Source organism: Calypte anna, chromosome 1 (assembly GCF_003957555.1).
Source record: "Calypte anna isolate BGI_N300 chromosome 1, bCalAnn1_v1.p, whole genome shotgun sequence".
Taxonomy (NCBI): Eukaryota; Metazoa; Chordata; class Aves; order Apodiformes; family Trochilidae; genus Calypte; species Calypte anna.
In genome coordinates, this window is record NC_044244.1 from 131393802 (window position 1) to 131408784 (window position 14983).

A 14983-nucleotide genomic window follows, 5' to 3' on the forward strand; every position below is an offset into this window, starting at 1 on the left:
TAAGTGAATCAAGCTCTGAGGAACACATTTGTTATATGGTTGTCTACAATAGCCTCCTGATCTTGGGGTTCCTTTCCAATCTCATGCATTTTGCTTCTGAAAGGCAGACGTTGTCAGTAACATTTCTGTTCTATGTTTCAACTAGAAACACAATCTTGTTTCAACAAGATTGGTGGACCTCTTCTGTGTCATGAAAATGATAAAAGGGTGTGAAACACAACCAAGATCAGAGTTACTTAGGGCAATGAAATGAGAACCAATTGTGAAAGGTTGATGTTTTGTTGGTTTTTTTTTTTTTTTTAAATGAGTGACACTTTAAAAGTGGATTAAGAAAAAATTCTTCTGTTGTTTTCCTACTACAAAAACTAGCACTATAAAAGGACATTTCACTTGGTAGATTTAAAACAAAGTGTTTTCATACAGTTATGACTAAACTGTAATACAGCTTGTTATAGGATGCTCTGTGTACCAAAAAGCAAATTCTTTGATTATACGGAAGTGTTAGGTATCTAAGCTCACATTGCAATAAATGGAAACCAAAGAACAAATCAACGAACCAATTATAGGTGTCTAACTTAAACTGGGAGCTTGTATAACTGGGATTCACATCAGTTGCTTGATTGTGGAGAGTTGCTGCCACTTGAGATGGCCCAAATCATCAGACATCTGTGTGGGTCTGACAGATCTGCCACAGGTGCTGTGAGGGAGCATCAGCTATAAGCCAGGCAAAACGCATTAAGGCACTTCAGATGGCAACAGACACAAGTGTGGAAAACATTTCCAATCAGGATTCTTATTTTGCTTCCCTCTGGTGTCCTTTAGTTATATTTTGTTAGAGGCTGGGACAGTTCACTGAGGAAACACTGTCCTAAGTCTGGCTTTTATTGTATTCTTCCATAACATTTGCAGCTTGCCTCTCTTTGATTGACAACAGAAGGCTGGCCAAATCTAAGGTGAATCAATAAAGTGGAGTTTTAAAGACTTGTGTGTCTGGTATTTTTCAGGCTTTCTGCAGAAGCTTAATATTCAGCTTTGAAATAAGGTAACATTTCTGAGCAACCTGACAAATATTTCTAATACTTAATGGATCCTTTGATTTGAGTCTTTAAAGTATCACTTTATGAAAAACGAACAAACAAAATACCTTGGAGCATTTAGCCTTCCTGTCAAGTAGTAAATATTGATCAGGCTAGATAAGTGTGACAAACCAGCCCCTGTGCAAAATGCATTTGTATGAAGCACAGTTGCACATTGTCGTCTGCCTTCCCAGGTCAGGGAGGAGAAAGGGGCAGTGCCAGAGGAGATGCCCACCCACTACCCAAGCACTTTTTGGGAAGGAATGGCTATCTCACTGGAGACTTCTTGCTCTTGAGGGATCTTAGGCAATTAGCAATTAGCTTAAGGGATTTTTAACAGCTATGCAAGGCAGAGAGCATCTCACTCCCAGCACTGAAGGGACAGCAGAATGACAGCTAAAGCAAGTAACAAATCTGAAAAACTTAAGTTTTGTCCACTTCAAAGGACACTTCCTCAGGCATGTGTTTCATCTGATTGCTTCTCACCTATTGCTGGATGTTCTTAAGCGTAATCATGACTTGGCTTGAATAAATTCAGTTCTAAATATTTCCATCTTTACAGGAAAAATTACTCTGCATGATTTAAAGCAATGCAAGTTGACAAATGTGTTTTTTGATACTTTCTTCAACATTGAAAAATACCTTGACCATGAGCAGAAGGATCAGTTTTCCATGCTGAGGGTGAGTAATGACGCCTTAAGTGTCTTTTTAGTTATGTGCATAGCAACTAATTAATACATTTTTGTATAACATGCCCTGTGATTTGTTTAGGATGAAGGTGAAGGCCAAGAGGTCTCTGACTGGGAGAAGTATGCTGCTGAAGAGTACGATATCTTGGTAGCAGAAGAGGAAGCAAGTGACCAGTGGAACGATGGGTAAGAATGTAGCAGGAGGGTTGGTAGGAATCCTCTCTAACACAGAGCTTCACCATCACTGTCATCCTTGATGCTAGTTATGTAGAACACTGCTGTTCGCTGTGTTTAGCTGTGTGCTCAGGGAGGAGGGAAAATCCTTGCTTGTATCTTGAATTTAAATGTTCCTTGGCAGTTTGTGATCACATTAGTTTTGTCAACGTAAAGGTCCTACTTCAGATTTTAAGAGGAAGTAAGATTTGAAAAAGCTCCTATAAATAAAATACAATGCTTTTTGTAGATTATGGTTAAATAAATTAAGAGCTTCATTAAGAGTGTTTAGGAGAAAAAAAAAAACTACTTTGAAGTATTTTCTCAGTTTAGAGACTAAATAAGATAGTAAATCCTGTGCTTTCAAAATCATTCTTTTACTTCTGTTATGTAGCTTCCAGAACCTTTTGGAATGCGAAGTCCTAAACTAGCCATTCATAGTTTTCCTTACTTAGAAAAATAAGGAAAAAAAAGTACAAATTTAACTTGATTTAGGCCTCATGTTGATAGACCTGTCTAGAGAAAACATTTTCCTGCTTTTCCTACATCAGTAATCTATTTTAAAATATCTCCAGTATCTTACCAAGTGTTTAGAGAAGAACTAGCTCCATATTTGAGACTACTTTAAAACCGGAGAAACCAAATTCCTCTTAACACATTGATTTCAAGAAACTTTATAAAAGAAAGCAGGTGAGGGAGGGAGAGAATTGTAATCATTACCCAGGCTCTTCAGCATTAAGAGGCATCATACTCAACTCTTTGTGGAAGCCTCTAGAATTGATTAGTTTTACAGAATTAACAAGCCAAAAATAATTGAAGCTTTGTTTCTGTGAGTTAGGCAATATTTGACCTTAAATGTTTTTATCTTGTTTAATATTTTAAGTTCGTAGGGTAGGTTCGGGGAATTTATAGAATAGGTATGTGAAGTTGACACTTGTTTGAGACACTGTAATGCTGAGAAAAACAGCTTAAATTTGATGGATTTTACAGTCTTGCTGGCTGTGAAATGTTACTTATCAATAACTGAGCTGACAAAACTACTTGGATTCTTATTAACTGGTAAAGGATTCACCAACAAGACAAGAGGTAAGAGATTTAAAGGAAGGTAGATTTAGATTAGACATAAGGAGGAAACCCTTCACTGTGAGGGTGAAGGCACACTGGCACAGGTTGCCCAGGGAAGTTGTGGATGGCTTATTCCTGGAAATGGTCAAGGCCAGGTTGGATGGGGCTTGGAACAACCTGGTCTGGTGAGAGGTGTCTCTGCCCATGGCAGGGGGGTTGGAATGAGATGATCTTTAAGGTCCCTTCCAACCCAAACCCTTCTGTGATTTTATGATTCAGACTTTTGGCCCTCTGTTTTGGAATGCTCTTCTAACAATTAACATGTTTTAAACTTTTGACTCCTGAGAGCCCAGGCTTGAGACAGAAATTAATAGCATTTAGGAGCCCTGAGGCACCATTAAATCTTAGTATCTTAAATCTTAACTATAATCACTTTCTCAAGTGTTTTACACCTTTGTTTTAAGCCTTATTTTCTCTGCTGGTCTGTTTGTTCACTTCTGTCACAGTTGTGTGTTTCCACCTTTCTGTTTTAAAATTCTGCTACTGTTGAGACTTTACAGAATTTGAGTAGTAAGCTGGTTTTGCCCATTTTCAGATATAAAGTTGCAAAATAGTTTCTGGACTCAAATCAGAGAGTTGATACACTAAGATTCTATTATTCTGCCTTATACCTCTTAAAGCCTCTTACAGCTTTTCTGTGGACTGGTGCTTTTGTCAAGTGATAGACTGAGGCTTCAGAAGCATATTGTGTGATCTGCAAAAGCCAATCCTTTAGTTAGACTGTAGAGGAGGGATTTCAGCTGCTCCTCCAGCATTCTGTCCTGAGTCTAGGATCACTGGCAACTGGGATTCACTGAATGGAAAATACCCTTTGGCATTAGGAGTAAGGGAAAGCATGTCAGGAAGTCAGCATCTCTGCTTAAGGGGTGGAAATCACTGGGCTGTTGCAGACAAGTGTTATTTTGTAAAGTTCTAAGGTAATGTTTAGGCATAACTTCATTCACAAGTGCAAATAGGATATAAAGAGCCTTGAGGTGCTTTTATTCTGATTGGGTTGTGAGCTTGTTGACTACAACTGTTTTTCTGAGCTAGAATAATTTCTGTGATTATTATTTAGGCTAAATTATTTTATTATGTATTTCTCTCCCTCCTCCAAGATATCTATTCTTGCTCCAGATAAAAGCTGCAAAATTCACAGCCAGTATTCTTGGGGCCACATAGCTTCTTTTCCATGCAAAATTTATTCAAGGTTTATCTGAAACCTTGGTTCTAGGCACAGTCCTCTTTGTATGTCCATGCAGTTACAGCTTTAAAAATCCAAGGGGGGGGGGGAAAAAAAGCTTTTTGGAGGAGTTGTGGGCTGTATGGTTAGAGTTTTATAAAAACTGGGAGGTAGCAATAAACTTTCTAACACTGTAAAAAATTATTTCAGTTCCCAGATGTGTAAAACTGAGGCAGTGTTTCTAAATTTCCTTAACTTAAATCTTGGAGAGAAGTGAAAGTGATATTCCATAAGGCTACAACAGTTTTGGAAGAGAGTGGGATTTTTATTTGTCATTCAAACATTATGGGGCCAATCTTCTAAGTATAGGATAGATGAAACCTTCAAGTACTATCATGCCACCATTTTAATGACTAGAAAAGCTGCTGTCACATCTCTGTCGCTATGCAATAAATCCAAAAGGTTTATTTGATTGTTAGGGGAAAAAAAAAGGTGGAATTAATGGTATAGAAGACTGCCAGGTTTGTGAGCCAAACCTTTTGTTATGGCAATATATGCATCTTTCTTGCAAATCCTTGTTTTCAAATGTGTAACTTTGTAAAGTAACTGTTAGGATGACTCTTGTTTCTTATTGAAATTGGTGGTGAACTTGTGGGAGGAACCCAAGGTATTATGTTCACTGTGCAAGCACTGATTGATGCTCAAGTAATTGGGACTTCAGTAACACTGGGAAGCATGAAAATAATAGAAAGGGAGGAAAGAACATCAGGAATGATTTTTACTATCTTTTACTTCTTAATCTTTATCTGATTCTATAAAAACATCTTTGCTTTAATTTCTTTTACTCAAAATGGTGAAGCTGGCTTATTATGTTCAATAAAGTGTTTCAACAGAATTGTTCTCACAATTCAAAATGTTGTTCTTCCTCCCATCTCTGCTATTACTGCTATTCTATTTAGTGTTCAGAGTGGGATTTTAGTATTTAACTTTTCTTTGCCCTGTCTTTGAAAGAATACTTCTCCTTATCCACCACATAATGTCATTATAAGTCACATTTTGTTCTTGGCCCAGTCTTGTTAAGGAGAGGGAAATGCTGTTATGCTGAGATTTAGCAGCACTTGGGAAGGTGTACATGAACCTGAGTCAGCCTAGCCCAGGAAGGGCTCAGTTCCTTCATCTGACATCATAAATTTCTACACAGATTTGTCTTTTTTTTTTTTTAAAAGGCTATCAATTATAGATCTATCCCACCTAAGCAGTACTGGAGCAGATATTTTTTTAAGTATCAGCCTTCACTGGCTTGAGTTAGGTAAATGTTACATTTTGTTATCCATCTGTTCAGTTTCAGCAGCAGCAGGAGTTTATCTGTAATTTCACATTAAAAAATTGGCTCTGTTTCTAGCATCTGCTTTAAATACACAGTTGGTTGTTATCAGGTCCTTGTGCTCATGTGCATTTTATTAACATTTTCAGTATTCTTTCTTTTTTGTTCTCTTTACTACAGGTGTAGTTTGTTCTACCTATGATTTAAGTCTCACATTTGACCATTTCTAACTTAGAAGTAGTACACAAGAATACTATGTGCTTTGAATCCTTTCAGTAAAGCTACATATGTTTCAGTACAGCTAATATGTTCTGCATGTTATGGGAGACTAAGCTAGATTGAACTTAATTTAATTATGACAAACTTAGTGCTGTTTCATAGTAAAACAACATGTAACATCAAGTACATAAAACATGTTGTTTTACTATGAGTGTAAAATATTGGAAACTATGTTTTTCTTGCAAGCCTCTTGTTAGTGTTCTAACATTTAGGCACTTCCCAACTTAGCTGGACTCTCCTTTTTTTTTTCCTCATGTCTAGGTATGAAGCAGAACTGAATCCTGTAGACCACCAGAAGGTCAATGTCCTAAAGTATCAAATGGAAAAAAGACCATTTTTTGAAATGCCTTCCCATCTGGCTGATGTAGACTTGGATGAATATGACTATGAAGAGGACTTTGAGTAGTGGTAACTTACAGTCAACACTTGCAGAAGAGTAGGGACAGTCTGCAGCAGGTCTGCTACACACCCAGATGTTTCAGTGGGATTTGTTTCCAGGAAGTCAGCTTAGTTTTGTGCTAAAAATATTTAATCACTACACCACATTTTAAGTAAAAGAAGTGCATTTGTATGGAATGATGAAATTTTTTTGTATTTATTCAATAGCCTATAGTTTGTAAAATAGATTAAAATATTTATTTACAGATGTTGCATAATTCCTTTTTGGAAGAATAACAATATTTGACTTTAGAGAAAAGTAATCTACTGTTTTTTTTAAGAGAACTGTGTATTTCTCTTTAAGTTGAAGTGTAGTGCACTGACCATCTCCATCCAACATGGGAACGAGTGTTCCTGTGCTGGTATGGGAGGTAAGGAAACAATTGATACCTGGCCCACAATGCTTATGTGCTCACAGACAGGCCTGGGGGCTGTGCCGGGGCAAGGAAGAGATGTCACTTGTTGGGTTCTGCTCCAATTGCAAATAGTTTTGTTTGACAAGCTGAGCATCTTAGTGCACATGGAAAGCAAACACCTGAGACAAGCTGCTTCTCTTCTCTGTGTAGTCCTTGTTTGCCCCCCCAGCTTTAACTTTGCTTGCCCCTTTAAATTTCAGTCTCTTCATTGATGTTCATTATTAAAAAACTAACGATGAAGTCTGGTTTAGTGTTCATACTTGATCCAAAATGAGTGTGTTAATTCATGTAGAAGGAACCAATTTTTTTTTAAATCCTTTGTATGAATGTTACTTGATCAGTGATGTGCACTAATTTTTTGTGGGCATTCAGTGCTTTTGTCTATTCCCCCTTCAGTTGTTTGCTACTGACACATTCCATGGATATTCATCAGTGTCACAGCAGCTTGAAATTGTTGCCTCACACTTACTGTTAAACAGATTTTGTGGGAAAAAAATGTACAAAAAGATGTAAGTTATTTTTTTGGTTGCAGTGTAGATCTTTTAAAAATGTTTAAAAATTGTTTGTATTTTCAAATAAAGATTTTCATACATGTAATTTAACAGTTCTGATTATTATGTTCCCTCTCCTGAAGAGCCATTTAAGATACAGTGGGTGACACATGTATGCAGTCCCATTGGATAATCACCCCGAGCTGCATATTCAAAGCAATCAATCTCATTTTTCCTCATCCAAAAGACTCTTCCTGAGCAACTGGAAGGGGCACAGAGAACTCTGAGCACTCATCACACCTTCTCACAAAGAGTCTTAGATATCTGAGTCTGCTAAATAAGGAACCTATAGCTGTTAGTAAACCATACCAAGAAAAAGTAGAGTCATTTTAATACCATTCAATAGATTATTAAAAATATCAGGGTTGATTATTCTAATTTTAATGGAAACTCAGATGTCAAATTTCTCTTACTATTTGCCCATGGTTGAGGGATTTTAAACACAGTAAAGATAAAGTGTTTATTCTGCTCTGTTCCCTAAGGTCCTGTGGGAAAGGATGACCAACTCACTTTCCAGATGATCCTGAACTATTATTGCTGTTCAAGAGGCTGTGACATTTCCTTACCTGAAATCCTTCAGCTGAAAGGTTACAAAAGGTTACAATAGGTTACAAAACCCCTTTTTAAGAAGGGGGCTTGTAAATGGGCAGGTAGAGTCATGGGCTTTCTCATCCCACAGTGACATTTGTCCCTTGAAGAGACCACGATGAGGTGCAGGGTAGATTGTTTCTGCAGAGCCTGTAGCTGCTATGAAATCCTGCTCTCTGATAAGCTTGTGATACCTTTTTTTCCTCAAGGACTTGCACAGCTCTAGTAGAGCAAATGTTATGGCATTATTGTAGAAGTGACTTTCTTGCAATATGTAAACTAGGAAGATTATGGTACCTTCCTCTGGAAGGGTAAATGCCATCCCTAATCCCTCCTTACAAGAATTAAAGCATCTGCATGTTTGATGTGGTCCCAGGTGTAAGTGTTTTCATTTTCTTTCAGTCCCCACCCAACTGTATTCTGGCCCCCTGGTAGGTGTTTAGGTGTAGATCCACAAACCCCAACAGATGAGGGAAACCTCACTATCAGAGCTGAGGTATGGGAGGTGAGGAGTCTCAAGGAAACTGAGAATAAGGTGATCTGGATGAGAATCAACATTATCCTATGGAGTGCTACCTCTCCCCTTGCATTAGCCTACTGCATAACTTAACTATGCAAAAAGAAACACAATGCTTTAATATTTCCATTTCAGGGTATTTGATAGCTGGGAGACATTCCTGGCTTTCACTTCCATGCTTGTGGGAATGGACTTCTCAGCTTACTTAATAACAGGGCAAGCTCTAAGGCCAGGAGCATTGCTGGGAGCACTGCTGCTGTTTGTTCTCCAGACTTAGTGTGGGAATTTAACTAATGGACAGCAACGTTTAAGTAGTTTATTTTACACAGTTACAATCCTGTATAAATAAAATAAAGCTGATGGAGGTTATTGCAGTGTACAATTCCATGGAGTGGGGACAAAGGGTCAGCTACCACTCCCCACCCTACTGGCTCTGAAACACCCAAGTGAAGATCATTTGCAAATTCTTAAAGGAAAAAAACTACTTCTGAAGTGCCTTTTTACAGTCTATTTACATTGGCTTTTCAAACTTTGTATTTTCCAAGTAAATACCACATGATCTCTGTGTATGAAGGATTTCTTCCACAGGAAAACACTCAGTCAACTGGTCCACTGTTTCCTTCTTTGCTGCTTAGAAGTCTTGATGCAAGTGTCCTAGGGGTGATGAACATGTCCTGATCCCCCCAGACCACATCTCTGTCAGCACTGGAATTTAGAGATACAGTCACATGATTCAATCCTGGTTTTCCATTTTATGGGCAGGAAAGGGCACTGCCAAGTCTCTTGGCATCACCCTGCAGGTCACTGCATGCACAGCTGGGCCAGGATCCTTTCTTGCCAGGCTCAGGTACAAGGAAAGAAGTAGGGATCCATCTTGGCTATCTCAAACAGGAGCAGCAGGCTCACCCCTGCTGATCTGAGCACCCTTGTCTCATCTACTTTACAGTTTTGAGTCAGTATCTGTCAAGACTGATTCTAATCCTTAGGTTAGGAATTGTCCCAAGGCACCAGCCAGGATCAGGATGCAGCTGAGTAATGCTGTTCACAACAACCACAACCTTAGAAGCACAAGAAGCCAAACTGGGAACACCACAAAGAGCAATGTGGATAAATCAGCTGCAGTGCTTGTGACTGCTTCTGGGTGGGTGACTACAGAAAGAGATTTTACTTGATCCACACCTCCTGCTGCCTGGGTTGATGCCATCACAATCCCATTTTCAGTTTGGCAAGTTGCAGAAAACCATGGTAGTGTGTTCTTCACTTCCATTTATCCTCTCAGCTCCTTAACTGTCCTATACCAGAAGAAAAAAAATCATTAAGTCAGCCTCATACTATGAAGAAAATATTGTACAAGAGCACATAAGGAATCTGAATAAAAGCATAGCTTCTAACCACTGAGCAGCTGGGCCATAGCTGGTGCTTGGAAAGCATTATATTTAGTTTCCACAAAAGGAAAGAAGCACTTCTATACCACAAGGAGCCCAGAAAAGGCACTACAGAGAAAGGCCACATTAGATAAGCAGTGCATTTTCTGTATGGCTTCCCTCTTGGCCCACAGACTTAAGTTCTTGTATTCTCCATCTTCAATAGGAGCTGAATGGGGTCCAAACAGTCTACATTTTAAAAGGCACAGTTCTGGAAGGAATACTAGAAGTCTCTTTTTTCCCCTCTTCTTCTCTTAAAAAAACCAAAAAAACAGAAAACAAGAACCACAACAAGCCACTCATATATGAAAAGAAACCGTTTGCTCAGCTTTACAAGAAAAACTCATTTAAATGGGTCCAAAATCAGACAAGGTCTTCAAATGTATTTGTTAGATCCCAAATAACCAGACCCACTGGAAAGCACGGAGCTGCCTGAATTGCTGCAGAAAACTGTCTGCCATACACTAGGTTTACATTCTATTGGAAGTAGAACCAGGGAAATGCTGGAGACAAACCTAAAGGAACTGCTCATTCCCTTGCAGTGGCTGACACAGCAAACCCTTGGAGGACAGGAGGGGTACAGCACAGGAACCCTTGTGGCCTCCTTATTTATTTTTTCCCCTTTCAGTACAGTAACTGCTGCATGATCCATGGTGTCCTTGCACTCCACTGTGCCAAAGGGCTAAAAAAGTCCTCTCCTCCTGCAAGTATCCATCCCAGGGCTGAGCTGAGACCCAGGCAGACAGCTGCAGTTTTACCAACCTATTATCTGATCCCAAAGGCCCACAGGACAACCCCCAGGCTGTGCCCTTCAAATCCCCAGCTGGTCTGGGGACAATTTAATCTCCCCAACAGCCTTGACTGGAAAAGGGCAAGAAACAAGGGAGAGCAGAGAGCCCAGGGCTGACCAGTGATCAGACACATTCTGATGCTCCATCCAAAGAGCACAATGCAATCACCATTTCTGAAGCAGACATTCTCTGCAGGCCATGCAGCAGAGCCATCTCTGCAATGTGTCAGTAACACCAAACAACTGCAGCAAATGGCTCTTAATCAAAGAGATTCACAGAATGGGAAAAAGGAAACTGGATCCTCCTCCTCATGCCTCCTAGCTGGTGTTCAATGTACCTAAGGATGTCTGGATACTGCAGTAAGAATTGCCTTAAAATTGCAGATCAAGCTGAAGGAGGAGACTATGGTTGCAGCTGGAAAGAGAAGAGGGGAGAACCCCTCTTCTCAGCCTGAAATGGGCCACATAAGAGAAGCCCCTTTGCTCCTAGATGAGTACTCCTGAGATTTGGATTTCACATTTACCCATCTCAACTACAGTTGCCCTCAGAGCAGAAAAACTCAAGACAGAATTACCTGGTCTGCACCAACCACATCAATATCGACATCTTCAGTTGTGTCTTTTGCTTGACCCTTGCCTTGCTTGACATCTTCTGTCTTAATCTCATCTTTGCTGAGGAAAAAAACAAAACAAAACAAAACAAAACAAAACAAAACAAAACAAAACAAAAAAAAACAACCCATAAGAACCTAATTCTTGAGAAAGTTTATTGCAGCACAAATGTTCTTCAGTCAGAGTAGTTCCCATATTAAGATCTGCTGCTGAGTTATCCGTGTAAGGTAGCTCAAAGTTTCTGGCCCAGTATTTCCCAGGTAGGAAAAGGGTTGTACTCCAAGGGCTTTGCAATAAAGCAGTTCAGAAACAAAACATTCACTTAAACTGGGATGTATCTGTGAACAGCTACATGTTTAATAATTTTTTTGTTTGTTTTACTTGCATTAACCAGGTGCCCCAAAAAACTGGAAAAGCATGAGTCTTTCTGGGATTTGTGTTTCACCTTTTAACCTACCTTCCAATGGGAAAACGGCACCTAGCACCTTAATGAATGAACTGTATTAAAGTAAAATATCCCAATTGAGCACTTTAAGTGCTTTACAGAGCTCAGAGAGAGATAAACTCCAGACTCCCTGTTTCTGCAACACCTCTCTTACATCCTAGTTCTATGGTGTTTCCATCAGGCATGTGTGCAGGCTGCACAGGGCCATGACCTTCTTCTCTAAAAGAAGGTCACCAGTTACATGGTAGTTAGTAGCAGATCTGCAGGGACAAGAATACTCCCTCATTTCCAGAGATCCAGAAAACATTCATCATCAGGCTGAAGCAACAGCCAGGGAATAACTGACACTACAGCTCTCTAATCAAGACCACAGACATTAGACACAGGATAGGGAACTCTCCTTGTCCTTGTCTTTGTCTCAGCACACTCAGTATTAGTCCCAAAAGGCCTGGAAACTCTGTGACAGTGGGGGACAGTCAAGCAAAAGCAGCAAATGTAGATGTTGAACCGATGAAACCAAACTACAAGCTGTCCTTGGGACACAGGCCATAAATGACAGGAGGGGCATACACCCTGTGCTCTTTGCCTATGAAAGTATTAAAAAAATAGCCAGAGGGTGGATACAGAGACCCCAGCTGCTAATACCAGGACCAATGAAGGAGCTTTTAAGACCTAAAACTCACCAGTGTCTTCTCCGCAGCCCTCCTGGACAAAGGAACTGCAAATGTTCCTGCAAGTGCATCTCTCGAGATTTCAGCCTCTTCCTGCTTTTCCCTGTTGCAGAGGCAAGCTGGGAAGTACACTGCAGGCCTGGAGCTTTGCTGGCTGCTTCATTCTGGCTGGTTTCAGGCAAAGACCCTGTAAACAAACAGACAGTGAACAGACTTGTTCTTCATCTCACCCTCAGAGGTCTCAAGATGGACATTTTCAGCATGTTCACCACAGCAGTAAAGCAATGAGGCCAAGCTTAGAGGAAGATTTGGAGCACAACATTCATTTAAGGAAGGAGCCAGCTAAAAGTCACATAAAATAAAACCCACTAAATTTGCCCACTGGTCATTTTTGCAATCTAGATTTATGATCTCACCCAAGTCCTTAAGTGACTCAGTATTGCTGGGTCTGTATAACCCTCAAGAAATGACTGCCTTGGGGACTCAAAGGAACAAGCTTTCTGAAGGCAAGCCACTGAAAAGAAAATTTCTGAGGAAGGATAAGAAAGAAACTAAATGACACTCTGGAAAAATTCTGTTTCCTCCACATGCAGCTGCACACTTCCATAGCACTGGACACTGCCATTTTTACTGACAACTGTTTCCATAATGGCTTTATACATTTAACTATGTCCCACTGTATCCACACAATGGATACCTCAGTATGGATTGGAAATACATGAAAGCTGCTGATGTCTGGATGCAGCCCACCTAACTGTAACTCTTTTAAGTTAGAAGCATAATCTTCACAGGCTCCCTAGAAATTCATCGGAGAGAAAAAGACCCAGAAGATGATTCAGACCAGATCATCTGGGCTGAAGATCTAGAAATCTCTCTCCTGCCTCAATTATCTACAAGGCCTAAAGTAACAATGCTCTTAACAACTGAAAGCAATGAACCAAGTCTCAATGGCACAGATAAATGCCAGAGCTCACTGCAGAACAGAAATCAGGACTATCTGAATTCAGCTCACTCACAGTCTCCAGACCAACCTTCCTGCTACTGAGTGATGAAGAGACATTTAAACAACCACAAAGATGAAGGCAAAAGCAACACTTAAAAGTGGAAAGTCCACAACATCCAATACACAGTGGTACTGCTAACGAAAGAGAACAAAGTGCATTTTAGCTGGGGCAAAGCAAAAGCAGTTAAATCCAGAAGAGAGGGAAGTTTTCATACCATTAGACAACTTCCTTTTAAAAGAAGACGTCTTAGATGTACCCACAGGGGACCACTCTCCTGAGCTGCTGAGGACAGAGCTCTCCTCATCTTCACTTGCCAATAAGGAGTTTCTGTACCAAATCAATGGCTGCCATTGGTCTCCTCTGCAAGGCAGTGGTTCTGCTATGTACCTCTGTAAATAAGCATACCTGAAGAAAAACAAAAGCAAGCATAAGAAAACTCAGTTTCTTTCTCCTCAATACATAGGAAAGGTATTGCTAGGAAGGCATATTTCCTTCATTCACTAAAACTCAGAAATGTCAAAGAAAAAGAAAGAGCATCCCTTTTCTCAGAAATATCTGACATTTCTGAAATAACCTAATATTTAAAATGCAAATGCTTTCAAAGGTAAAAGAGTGCTTCAGTTTTAGCATAAGAAACAACACTAGATCCACAGGAATTACAGAATTACATTAGTCTCTAGACAGAATTTCCTGTGCAGGAAAAGTTACTGCCAATGGATGCTGCCAGGAGCAGAACTCTGTGAGGTTTCATCCCTTCTCCCAGTGGCCCTTCTCCTTCATCCCTTTTCATGGACTGCAATGCAAAGGAGATCCCAAGCGAGAGATGTTCCTTGTGGTTCAGTAGTACAGCAGGTCAGAAAATGGGGTATATTTAGGCCACAAGTGCCTGTTTTGTCAAAACTGAAAACAAGAACTATCATCTCAAACTCAATCCACTTCTCTCAGATTCTAAACAATAATTCAAGCATCTGCAAGAAGCAGTTAACAGCTCTGCAGTTACGACAACACACAGGATGTGGGATCATTAGTTCAAATGCCTGCTATGCCTGACTCAATCCAGAGACTTGACATTAGGCCTCCTTGAATCCCTGGGTGAAGCTACCACCTTTTCTGGAGCAGAGAGGTCTTTTTGAAACATTCTTTTTGAAAACAAGCATTTCTGACAAAGTCTTTCTGACCCATTCCTACTTCTTAATAGTAAGAAAAGAAAACCCAAGTCTGACTTGGGATTAGCAACTGGATATTCAGTATATTTCAGCTACAGCTCATCACTTTAAAATCAAGCCCTGTGTTGTTACAACAGACCTCACTTTAGCAAATACCAGAAGTGACAGTTTTAATGCCAGCCTGAACAGTATATTATTCTTACTCTGACTGGGAGTGTGGCCTGGAAAATATCAGGCATTTAATTCACTTTGCAAAAGAAGAAAACCAGTGCTGAGAGGAGGTTAAGGCAAGCACCAACTCTGAAACAATTAGTCCTGGACTCCGGGTGCTCCAGGGATCAAGAAACCTTGGAAATGGAATTTGTTGGTTTCAAACAAGCATGTATTGTAGCTACTGATTTAGGGTCTAATCCAACTGCTATCAATGTCAATGGAAAGACTCAGCTGACTCAGGGATCAGGCCCTCCGTGGTGCTTGTTATTCAATACTTCAT

At 39.9% G+C, this 14983-nt stretch overlaps 2 protein-coding genes across 3 annotated transcripts in view; one reads left to right on the top strand and one right to left on the bottom strand.

Moving 5' to 3' along the window:
* The window catches only part of PPP2R3B (protein phosphatase 2 regulatory subunit B''beta), a 47465-nt gene extending 39666 nt beyond the window's left edge, over positions 1-7799 (top strand). The window contains exons 11-14 of one of the 2 annotated variants that reach the window (XM_030450436.1): positions 1639-1757; positions 1848-1951; positions 6130-6276; positions 7756-7799. In XM_030450436.1, the coding sequence (XP_030306296.1) occupies positions 1639-1757; positions 1848-1951; positions 6130-6274 (368 nt within the window). In that variant the 3' untranslated portion in view covers positions 6275-6276; positions 7756-7799. Of the gene's footprint in view, positions 1-1638; positions 1758-1847; positions 1952-6129; positions 7314-7755 lie in introns of those variants that run through there. The other variant, XM_030450442.1, reaches the window with a different exon arrangement.
* A 786-nt stretch (positions 7800-8585) lies between these two features.
* The window catches only part of LOC103532390 (cohesin subunit SA-2), a 59547-nt gene continuing 53149 nt past the window's right edge, over positions 8586-14983 (bottom strand). The window contains exons 30-33 of the mRNA XM_030469048.1: positions 13539-13729; positions 12333-12507; positions 11168-11264; positions 8586-9670 (exon numbers count right to left, since the gene is read on the bottom strand). Coding sequence (XP_030324908.1) covers positions 9662-9670; positions 11168-11264; positions 12333-12507; positions 13539-13729 — 472 coding nt within the window. The 3' untranslated portion in view covers positions 8586-9661. The remainder of the gene's footprint in view (positions 9671-11167; positions 11265-12332; positions 12508-13538; positions 13730-14983) is intronic.